We start from the raw sequence: 12,500 nt of genomic DNA, 5'->3' as shown, positions 1-12,500 counted from the left end.
TAGGCCACAAGTGTTGTAATATTTTATCTTTTGTCATTAGGAGATTGTTTACACCCTCTAAGTGAATATGACCATTATATCAGTCATAGTTACAGATCCAGCACAAGCTTAGAATTATATATTCCAGAGCTCACTTTTTAATCATCGTATTGTCTGACTGAAGAAGTTTTTTTTTCTTTCTTTTTTTATTTGGGGAGGATTCCTTCATAGTCTTATGTTGATATAAATCGATAGTAATATCATAAGACTCTCAGAGTTTTGTTAACTAACTTTATAAAAACTGTCGAAGAGACATGAATTGTAAAGATAAATTTTTCCTAAATGTGAAAGCTCGTTGAAGTCTCCAATGCCAACTTTAATAATGAAAGCAGCGAAAGCAGTCAGTGCCTGGTTTCTCGTTTCAGTGAACCATAAGCAAACCTTATTTGCAATTTTGGAGTAACTGGAGCCCGTCGTTTGGATGAATGTAAAGTTAGTGCCCTTAAATCTGCAGAAAATTAACCGTTTGATGTTACAAGAAATGTATATACTTCTATAGCACCTAAGCATCTAGACAGAGAAAACCTTGTTGAGTTAGAATCACTTAAAAACCTTTATAGGAACAGACAAATGTAGGAAAGTTTTGGTTAAATTTTGATTTTCTGTTTTTGTTGTATCAATTTTTTTTATCTGATCACAAATGACCAACAATAAGGGCATAAAAATCATGGAGAATCTAATGTGAAGTACAATTTCCTTCAACAAGGTAGCGAAAGCTCAGCATCTTTGTACAATTGAAGGAAAATGGCTGAGAGGTTTCTAATATCAAATATATAAAAAGCTTTTACATTTATTATTGTTACTATTATTGTGACTGCTGCCAGCAACCTCTACAACGCTTCAGCTCTGACCTGTGACTGACGTCAAATAAACATACAACTGGATCAAAAATACAATAATAACAAATGAGCATCACTCAAAGATTTTAATCTCCTGCAACACAAAAGTAAGAAGATTCACATTCTATCAATGCAGTATGTTGCACATTACTTTCAATACACGTATCACTTATGGTATTACAGTACAAATTACACATAATACATAACAGCTACGTATCACTTATGGTATTACAGTGCAAATTACTCATAATACATAACAGCTCTCACAGTGAACTCAAGGAGTGGGAAAGATACAACATCTATCATTTTTAATGTAGTAAAAGATATATCCTCTTTCATTCTCAGGCGTGAGTCAATTCATTTCATAGAGGAGACTTCATATTTCCTGCCACTCATATCTGAACTGTGTTGCTAGAAAAACACCTCCTCCTTCTAGTGTAGTATTCGATACCAAGATTATCTTAAGATGTACATGACCAGAAGAGCATATGCTGTCAGCAGCAAAGAAAATTATCTCAAGCAGCTTTTTGCCATCACACACACTCATATTAAAGGGAGAAGAATACTGTCAAGTAGAAATCGTTGTGATCTACCCGGTCAAAATTTACTGCCATATTGCCTTGCAGGACAACTGCTTCGATCTCGAAAAACTAGATCACTCTCCTTCATTGCTGTGAAAAGATACCCCCACCCCGTATAGAAAGGTATCCATCCTCACCATATGATGATAAATATCAGCAATCATCATACCCATTCTGCCTTAGATTAGTCATTAGAAATTCATATCTTTAATTAGAAATTTAGACAAATTTCTGAATTAAAGATCGCACCTCCTTAAACGTTCCTCTGGTTGCATTGTTTATATCAGTACTGCGTATTTTACTGTAGTCTTGTATTTTTATGTGGTCATAATAGAATAATATCACAAGTCATATATTTCTATTAAGGTGATCAAAACAAGTGATGCAACAGGTAAACTGTAAGCTTTATTGAGTCGTTAGTCTCGACAGTACAAAAATGTTTAAAGTTTTCCTCATTATTATCATTATCATTAATAGATACCATAATCTTTTCTTCAGTATTACATATCCCAATATATATATTTTCTTGCACAATGACGGCTTTGCTAACTTGATCAGTCTTACTGGTTAGGTTATTGAATGCTTTGCCCTAAACTAACATATTTTTACTCCTCCTATTGGTGATTTCTTATCAGTTCTTATTATTGTTACCCTATATGTCACCAGGGATGCATTGCTTCAAATTGGTGTCGGTGAGAGCATTTCAGGGCGTTCCTCTGGCATGCACCGCGCCCTCGACATCCACGCCCCTCTGTACGTAGGCGGGGTACCCTCCGTCATACCCAAAATCATAGAAAACGTCGGCGTCAAGAAGGGTCTATCCGGTTGTGTTTACTCTCTTAAAGTAGGACAAAGGGACCTTGATCTGGTAAGAGTTTTGTAGTTTTGTTCTCTAGAATCTTGTCTTAGGTTAGACTCATTCATATCAAAGAAAGCCACCGGTATATAAAATGGAATTGGAATTTTTTAGAAAAATTGTATTCCTCGATAAAGATGATGAGAACGTTCGCTGTGATGTAAAATGTTTGAAATAATGTTTAGAATATGTCATTTTCCATTTACGTGTGATACTTAAACCGACTTTACATAAATAATCTTTCTGTATTGCCGTTTCGGAATTTCTGTTTAACACCTTTTAGAAAATATAAAATGTTTGGAATAATTATATGGCATTGGGAGACTTAATTTCCTCTATAAATGAGATTTGAACAATCCCGCGACCCAAGGTATTTCTGGCCATCCTTGGAGACTTCAATGGCGCTAATCAGACTGTCTTGTGTCTGCTGTTACTGAGCAGCAACAGAAGGTTCGCTCTTGAATTCAATCAGTATTCAGATTTCCATTAGCTTATAAAGAAGCTTACTTATAATTTTGATAAAGTATACATTCTAGTCCTAATCACTTCTTTTTTTCCTATAGTTGAAGTAAACAATGTATGTGAGTTTATTGCTGTCACTGACAATTGTTCTATAGTGATAGACTTCCTAGCAAGTATATTACCAGGCCTAATTAAGTGAAAAATCGACGTGACCAAAATTTCCTAACATATGGAAAATAATAAGCTTTGATTAGGCTGTTATGAAGCTATCTTGAATTGATTTTAATCTCCTTCATGTGAAGAATTAATGAAAGCCATTAAAAACTAGATAACTGATCGACTTTAGTTTGATTATCTATGCGGCCAGAGACGCCATAGTAAAAGAGCAAGGTTCTTCTTATGAAGACGAGATTACACCTATATGACCGCCCTAGGCTTTGCTGAAAGACACTAGTCAGATTCTTAAACTTTCCGTATTTGCAGAGAGAAAGTATAATGAGAAAGCTATAGCATTTTAAATCTCCCATCATCGTATCTAACACGTCCACCTTTGGTTAGGTGTGTTACTTCCCACCAAACCTAGTAGCCAAACTAAGAGTTTACATAGTTTATAGATTATCATCTTACTTGAGATATTTCAATGTGTCCCACCTAGAAACAGATAATGCTGTTCATTCTAGCAAATGTAGACAGCTGGGTTTGTTTTCCATAGCCTTTGATTGCCAGAATTCAATTACTTGGGAAACCTCTTCGACGGAGAAATGGAAAAGGAGACAAGAATCAAACTCCTCTTCTTAATCAGTAAAGTGTCTTATGTTTATGGTTTTTTGTGGAGCAAGAAAATTATTTTTTCAAGTTACCTAAAAATTCCATATGATCAAATGTATCCAACTTATTACATAACTGACCAACAAATCGCGTAGAGCCATGTCAACTAATGTGTTTGTTGTAATTACCGTTAACACAAAGATTATTTAAAGTAAATTAATCAGCAAATAAGGAGTCCGTTCATACACTCCGAGATCATGAATTAACAGTATATGTGGGTTGAGTTTCTGAATGCAACCAATATCGCCCAACCCTTTGATAATTCAATATATCAACTCGACCTTCTGCTTAATATTGATGATAGGGACAATGATAATATTCTTAACCAACAGGTTTGGGGAAGGTCTGGTAGCGTAAGCCACGGATACAACATCACCGACTGCCGACCGTCGCCCTGCGCAGGGAGACCGTGCAGGAACGGAGGGACATGTCACAGCTCTCAGCATACCACGTCTTACGTCTGCAAATGTCCCAAGACCCATACAGGTAATTAAGGATTCAGTTCAACGATCAGCATTCAAGGCAAGGAGCGTGCCTGGCTAGGGGGGAATATTTCCTTTGCTGAGTTCCGAGATGAATCTTTATATTGATAAAGTCTCTCTCTCTCTCTCTCTCTCTCTCTCTCTCTCTCTCTCTCTCTCTCTCTCTCTCTCTCTCTCTCTCTCTCTCTCTCTCTCGTGTATATATATATATATATATATATATATATATATATTATATATATATATATATATATATATATATACATTATATATATATAAAGATAGATAGATAGATATGGTGTCAAATAAGATAATTTTTGGAATTTTTTTACGAATATAAAACCAGACCAAGATACCCGAGAGTAGTGCTGGTTCGTAATCACTTTACCCGTAAAACCTTTACTTGAATTTTATTTATAGGTAATAAATCATGATACTGAGAAACAATCAATCATCATATATATACATAATAGATTAAATACAAGCTCTTTATTGGAGGAAATCATTAATACACGAGCTTTATTGGTGAGTAATGAATGGGTGTTGTACAAGTTTTTTTTTTATTATTATTATTATTATTATTATTATTATTATTATTATTATTATTATTATCTCTGCAGGCGTCAGATGTGAAATTTCCATAAATGAAGGTTGCCGGAAGCTGAGGTGTCCCCCAACAACGAGCTGTCAGACGCTCTTGGCTTCCAGCACACTTCACTGCGTTCCAGGTAGGAAGTAACGGACCTCCTGTGGTTGATAAAGCTTTTCCATGTCCTATAAGGACTGATTTTGATAGATCCCATTTATATCATCACGCTTCTTGTCTAGAAAATAATAGACAAAATATTTGAGACAATCATGTAATGCAAAAATAAGTCCATTACTGTGTTCTGTGCAGAAGCTTTTGAAAAGTTATTGTTTTCGTAATTTGGATACTGCTAAGCTCATTATAGTAATTAAACCTCGTAAAGTTAATAGAATCATTACAGTTTTTTATTTAATTTATTTTAGTATAATTCATAGATGATTACTTAAAAGGCTAAAACTTCAATGTTTAGGTTAAGAAAGTCTTCTTTATAACTCCAATTATATATATTTATTTTGTTTTACTTGAACTAAACCTTAAAAATTTCTAAAATTTTTAAAATTTCATTTTTTTTATGAGATCTATGCAAATTAGCAGCTTTCTACGTTTACTGTGAGACATGAAGGTTTTTGAAAAGTATTTAACAACTCTCTGACTTCAGCTTTCATATCTAATCATTAAATATTTTCCATACGACAGATATTAATAAACATTACCTTATCAACCTTTAATATCCAGCATAGAATTGATCAATTAAAATCTCCAAAGTAAACATTAAAGGTGACTGTATCTATTCTTAAAAACGTGAATTGCATTTGAACTCGACTTGTGAGCTGCAACTTAGCATGCATTTCTTTTTGACCATTTTTAATTTTAATTGTTTTTCCAACCTTGGTGCTAATACCGTGAAAATAGTTCTCTTCAAATCAGCCCCGAAATTTAAACAGTGACCTAATTATTTCCCTAAGAATAGATATAAGGAAAGAAAAAGATTTCCAGATTTATTTTCGGTATGATAGTGTTTTTTAATCTCTGCTTTTCGCTTAGATGGCAAATGTTGCTCTGCGAATGATTCGATTAGTATAATTATACAGAGAATTCTGGTAGGTAAGATATTTTTGTTTTATTTTTTTTCTGAAAGATGGCGTCTCTGTAAATTACTGGGCATTAATTAAGTTTCTGTGAGCAAGTGAGAAGTGATTAAATTGCTGCAATCTTCTGATGAGTAAGGAAGTTAGTTACTGAGGAGTAATGAAATGTGTCAAAGCCACTGAAGGGTAATGCTTTGCTTCTGCCCTTCTGCACAGACAGTCCTCTGGACACCTTCGACCTGGAAGAATCCTGGCCAATCGCAGACTTGAGTGGGGATGGATACCTGTCTCTACCTCGGTCTGAAGGTGTGTCCGAGGGCTTGACCTTAGAGCTGTGGTTTTTGGCAAGGGCGCCTCATGGAATGCTCTTGTATGGCGGCCAGGGACCCAGCCATAAGGGGGACTTCATCAGCCTAAATTTGGCAGCGGGATATGTACAGTTTCGCTTTGATGTTGGACCTGGAGTGGTTAACTTGACGTAAGAATGTTTTTATGCCTTCACAAAAGGGCTTGTCAACACATTTAATGCTTTTTATTATTAATCAACTAAATGCAGTACAGCTAGGCAACATGGTAGGTCATTTTAGTTTTTATAAATTGTAAAATACGCTATAAAGTTTTCCTTTTTGAATAGCGGAAGAATGACATTTATTGAAAGTAACGGCAGAAGAACATTTACTATTACCATCTTTATTTACTATTCTGTTACTACTACGATGCATATTATTACTACTACTCTCATTTATTCCCCGTCCAGTCATAAACCTCTTTCACTTGCACCGGACTTGTAACATTTGATGCACGTTCTAGTAAATCTTGGCATTTTACAAATCATGGTCGTCAACCCTAAGCTTGTATTGAGATTGACTTTGCACATATAAACTGCTATAACGAAGTTCGGTAATAGCAGTATAAGCCCATATCTATAGTCACCCTCTGTCACTCATGACATCTCTCTCATCTTGGTTCCTACAGATCTAAAAGAGCAATAAAAGAAGGCGATTGGCATCGAGTTGTGGCCACCTGGGAAGGAGGGTTGGCTTCCCTTCAGCTGGACAAAGATGCCCCTGTCACCTGCGAGGCGCCCGGTCCACCGAACACCTTAACCCTGAATACTCCAGTGTACCTTGGAGGTTTCAAGTAAGTGTATTCAAACGCATTAAGTAAAGTTTTAATGGTAGTTTCTGCGAGAAAATGTTTAGTGTGATTGTGGGTAAGCTTCTGTTCTCTCTAGACTAATATATATATATATATATATATATATATATATATATATATATATATATATATATATATATACATATATATATATATATATATATATATATATAATATATATATATATATATATATATATATATATATATATATATATATATATATATATATATATATATATATTTAAACAAACGTGCGTTGAAACAGGATTTACTATATTAAGAGACGGATAGATGGAGAGAGAAAGGGGGAGAGATTCGAACAGGAAACTATACGAGAGAATATATACAGTTTGTCTATGTTTATTCAACAAACGAAAATATTTGCGCTAGAACGTGTACATATTTGGTGTCTATTAACACTGTAACTCGTTTATCAAATGACGTATTTTACTGATAAAAGTGACAGAGATCAAACAAAATATCAGAATTCAAAGCACGTCACAAAGGATTCTATTTTCACATTATAGCTTGTGCAGTGAATGCTTCACTGCTCAATCACGCTCGTATTTTTTCATTTTTTATCAGCTGGAACTTGGTAAGTAAATGGAATGTCAGACTTCAAATAACCCAGAGTTCAAACGGAATACTGAAATTTGAAGCGTATTCCTAAAGACATTTGGCTTTATTTTCTATTTTCAGATTATGGTATATGGTAAATCGAGACTCGGGTATCTTAGTCGGGCTAGACGGAGCCCTGCAGCGCCTTCTGGTCAACGGCGTCGTTTACGACCGTCTGCTGGAGGCTGCTACCGAACAGAGGGGCGTCTCCAGATACCGCGGTCCACCATGTCTTCCGAATCCATGCTTCAATGCGGCAATCTGTGTGCCTCTTCTGAACGATTTCTATTGCAAATGTTCCTTCATGTTCATTGGTCGTCTGTGCGACCAAGGTAAGATCAAGGATTTTGGTTAGGCTTAAGATTTTAATTTTTAATTCATTTGTTTTATTTTTATTCTAACCCCAGAGGTTTTGTATATAGTATATGGGTCTCTTCTCTCATAAGGAACCTATTTAGATTATGAAGAACTTGAAATATTGACATTCCAAATTAATATACCTTTAAATTTGTATAGAATAATATGAATGATGTGTACCAATCGTTAAATACTGGGAAATGTAATTCTTTTAATAATCGTATCATTAGATCATTTTGTCTACTATCCCGACTTACCAGTTTGGTTTCATCTTTTCTGATTGTCTTTAAATGGTATCAAAACGGTAAGAAAAAAATAAATACAAAATCAATGGACTAAAGATTTTTTTAGAAAAGAAACATGAAATCAGTAACTCATCATATTCGTAGGCTGATGTAACAGTTCCATTTGATTCCTTTACCTTATCCTCGGTCCTAAAGAATAACATATCAATAAGGTTTAACCCAGAATGCAACGAAATACTCGCCTTTAGTAAACACGCTCATTTCCACGTTAAATCTTTTCTTATTAATAATTCCATGTGACCCAAAACTTGATGAAAAAGTAAAGAAAACTCAAATTGAATTATAGTATATTTTGTTAAGAAAAAATAAATAAGTAAGCGGGTTTTTGATACCCGAATGTAGCTAAAGTACTTTCATTAAAAAGATTTTCATTTTGAAACTCAAAAATTTTTTGCAACAAATCGTTCGATTTTAAAACTCAATCTCTGGGGACGAACATTCGGAAAAAAAAATAATATTAAACTGATATTTGACATCTTTTTGTCAAAAGTTCTCCATCATTTGCGATGAGGATTCCGTCATTACTTTCCCAGTGTTACCACTTTCCTTCTAATTTTATCCCCGTCTTCTTATAGTTGATTCTCCTCTGACTGCATATGAATGCTGGTAAAAGAAACATAGTATGAGAAATATGTCAGGAGAAATGACAGTATTTTAGTATAATTTTTCTTTTTTTTCTTTTTAAGTTAGTTAGGACTAAAGTTACGCGATTTTCATAATTTTCTGCTTTGAATATAAAATCTAAGTAACCAAGTAGGAAAGACCATCATCACTGGTAGCTAAAATAATTTCATCATAACAACAAAGTAAATTTGTGAGTTTTTCTTACGTTTGATATCTATTATCCTTATCAAAGTTATTTTCTAACATTATCGACTTAAAATTCAAAATCTGAATATAATGATTTTAGGAAGTGTATCTTATTATCTTCTTTCTTTTGCTATAATTATGAAAAAGAAAATCTGGAGTTATAGAAGAAATTATGCTAAGAATTTTTTTATGTTTTCTACAAATGGCTGATTACGGAAAATATTCTACGCATGAAATATTTAAAGACTTACAAAAAAGTGTAGTTAGCGCAGAATCTGATTACAAAAACCATATAAAACTGACTGTAAGAAAAAATTGAGTTCTATGAATGAAGGAAAAATATATGAAAATAAAGTATATCTTTAAATTGCCATTTGGTTACAGTACAAGTTCTCAAAGATATCCGATACGGTATGAAATTTGCTAAAAAAAAAAAAAAAATAAAAAAAAATAAAAGTTGAAATCTAATTGTATGTTCCCCTTTTCGTCTTTCATCCACAGCCTTAATGCATATAGATTTGGACCAACCCATACAATTCGATGGATCGACGTCTGTGTTGTACCCGGGACAATTTCTTTTAAGGTTGGTTTAAAATAACACAAGCGCTAAGTTATTTTGTCTTTAAGAAGATTTCTCATAAGTTGAATCTTTGTTCTGCGTACTATAAGTAGATTTTTCCATTCAGAGAAAAAATATTCAAAGTGGGCTCAAGAAAAGCTAGTTTGTTATTGGGACGAGTAAATAAAGAGACCTTGAATTAAAGAAAAACATTTATGATGATCGTTGGGTCATTAGAGAACATGATAACGCTAAACAGTTTTAACACTGACTTATAAGACTTATAGAAAAATTTAATATTTATTCATTATAATGATTAAAATTTAAAATATTTATTCTTCCCTTATAATGATCAAGTGAAATCAGCATAACCTGAAGAAATAAATTAGCATTTCATTTCAATAACCAGATCATTGTAGTTAACAAGGTCATTAACTTTTAACGGGAGTATTTAACACTAACGACCTGGCTATTGCAGTTTCAACAAAAGCGAAATGTTCGTTCCATGGAGCCACCCTGATTACGACTACCTCAACTACGACGAAGTGGAACACCAGTTATTAAACCAAATGGCGGAAGAGGCCGATTTGGATTTTAAAAAAGAGAGGTACGGAAAGGTGTTGCAGTTTGTAGACTCCTCTTTCATGTCACAGTTTGCAGACGTTCCTTTCGTGTCGCAGTTTGTAGACGCCCCGTTTATGTCGTAGTTTGTAGACGCCTCTTTCATGTCACAATTTGCAGAAAGCCCCTTTCGTGTCGCAGTTTGTAGTCTCCTTTCATGTCACAGTTTGTAGACGCCCCTTTCCTGTCACCTTTTGGAGACGCCCCTTTCCTGTCGTAGTTTGTAGATGCCCCTTTCGTGTCGCAGTTTGAAGAGTCCCCTTTCATGTCACACTTTGTAGACGTTCCTTTCATGTTAGTTTGCAGACGCTCCTTTCATGCCACAGTTTGCAGACGCTCCTTTCATGCCACAGTTTGTAGACGCCCCTTTCGTGTCGCAGTTTGCAGAGTACCCTTTCATGTCACACTTTGTAGACGTCCCTTTCATGTTAGTTTGCAGACGCTCCTTTCATGCCACAGTTTGCAGACGCTCTTTTCATGCCACAATTTGCAGACGCTCCTTTCATGTCACAGTTTGGAGATGCCCCTTTTATGTCAGAGTTTGTAGACATTCCTTTCATGACGGAGTTTGCACTCCTTTCATGTCACAGTTTGTAGGCTCTAATTTCATGTCACAGTTTGTAGATGCTCCTTTCATGTCACAGTTTGTAGACGCTCCTTTCATGTCACAGTTTGTAGACGCCCCTTTTATGTCACAGTTTGTAGACACTCCTTTCATGACGGAGTTTGCACTCCTTTCATGTCACAGTTTGTAGATGCTTCTTTCATGTCACAGTTTGTAGTCGCTCCTTTCATGCCACAGCTTGTAGACGCCCCTTTTATGCCAGAGTTTGTAGACACTCCTTTCATGACAGAGTTTGCACTCCTTTCATGTCACATTTTAGACGCCCCTTTTATGCCAGAGTTTGTAGACACTCCTTTCATGAGGGAGTTTGCACTCCTTTCATGTCACAGTTTGTAGACGCTTCTTTCATGTCACAGTTTGCAGACGCTCCTTTCATGTCACAGTTTGTAGATGCTCCTTTTATGCCAGAGTTTGTAGACACACCTTTCATGACGGAGTTTGCACTCCTTTCATGTCACATTTTAGACGCCCCTTTTATGCCAGAGTTTGTAGACACTCCTTTCATGACAGAGTTTGCACTCCTTTCATGTCACAGTTTGCAGACGCTCCTTTCATGTCACAGTTTGTAGACGCTCCTTTCACATCACAGTTTGTAGACGCCCCTTTTATGCCACAGTTTGTAGACACTCCTTTCACGTCACAGTTTGAAGACGTCCCTCTTATGTCGCAGTTTGGAGACGCCCCTTTCATACTACAGTTTGGAGGTGTCCCTTTTATGTTGCAGTTTGTAGACGCCCCTTTCATGCCACAGTTTGGAGACTTCCCTTTTATGTCGCAGATTGTAGACACTCTGCTCATGCCACAGTATGTAAACACTCCTTTTGTGTCGCAGTTTGTAGATGCCCCTCTCATGTTACGGATGCCCCTTTCATGTCACAGTTTGTAGATGCCCCTTCCATGTCGCAGTTTGTATACGTCCCTTTTTATATCCCGGTTTGTAGAGACCATTTTCATGTCAGTTTGCAGACGCTCCTTTTATATCGCTGATTGTAGATGACTTTCTTGTGTGGCAGTTTGCACATGCCCTCTCATGTCGTAGTTTATAGACGCCCCTTTCCGTCGCTGTTTGTAGACGTCCTTTCATGTTACAGTTTGTAGACGCCCCTCTCCTGTCGTAGTGTGTAGACGCCCCTCTCTTGTCGTAGTGTGTAGACACCCCTCTCCTGTCGTAGTTTGTAGACGCCCCATTCATGTCATAGTTTGTAAACGCTCCTTTCATGTCGCAGTTTACAAACGCCCCTTTCATGTCGCTGTTTGCAAACAATGTAAAACATATATGCGTTGAAACAGGATTTATCATATTAAGAGACGGATAGACAGACAGAGAGGTGGAGAGTGATTCGAATAATAATAATAATAATAATAATAATAATAATAATGAGGATAATGATAGAAGCAGTACCAGATTCTCCATATTGAAAAAATGTTTGCAAGCAATGGCGACATCTTCTTCGTCCTCAACATCTCTGGTGTAATCATTATTAATGCTTTGTAAACCACTACCAGCACCATTTTTATCGTTACTGCGAGTAATGTTAGTGCAGATTTTTTTAACTGTTAATAAAAACGTTTTTATCACTACTATCAATTTTGTCCCCACTAATGTTGTTTTAGTTGTAGCTTCCTTTGACAACAATAATCTTCCATACTTAATAATTTTCATTGAGGTTAGTATCTGCAA

At 35.6% G+C, this 12,500-nt stretch overlaps 1 protein-coding gene across 1 annotated transcript in view; it reads left to right on the top strand.

The window, feature by feature from the left end:
- The window catches only part of LOC137657736 (agrin-like), a 640,734-nt gene that overhangs the window by 621,563 nt on the left and 6,671 nt on the right, over window positions 1–12,500 (top strand). The window contains exons 26-33 of the mRNA XM_068392194.1: window positions 2,126–2,327; window positions 3,938–4,091; window positions 4,708–4,815; window positions 5,981–6,242; window positions 6,740–6,904; window positions 7,624–7,874; window positions 9,516–9,597; window positions 10,052–10,180. Coding sequence (XP_068248295.1) covers window positions 2,126–2,327; window positions 3,938–4,091; window positions 4,708–4,815; window positions 5,981–6,242; window positions 6,740–6,904; window positions 7,624–7,874; window positions 9,516–9,597; window positions 10,052–10,180 — 1,353 coding nt within the window. The remainder of the gene's footprint in view (window positions 1–2,125; window positions 2,328–3,937; window positions 4,092–4,707; window positions 4,816–5,980; window positions 6,243–6,739; window positions 6,905–7,623; window positions 7,875–9,515; window positions 9,598–10,051; window positions 10,181–12,500) is intronic.

The sequence above is a fragment of the Palaemon carinicauda genome, chromosome 18, assembly GCF_036898095.1.
Source record: "Palaemon carinicauda isolate YSFRI2023 chromosome 18, ASM3689809v2, whole genome shotgun sequence".
Classification (NCBI taxonomy): Eukaryota; Metazoa; Arthropoda; class Malacostraca; order Decapoda; family Palaemonidae; genus Palaemon; species Palaemon carinicauda.
The sequence above is the reverse complement of the archived record's forward strand: the minus strand, read 5'-3'. Positions and strand labels throughout refer to the sequence as shown.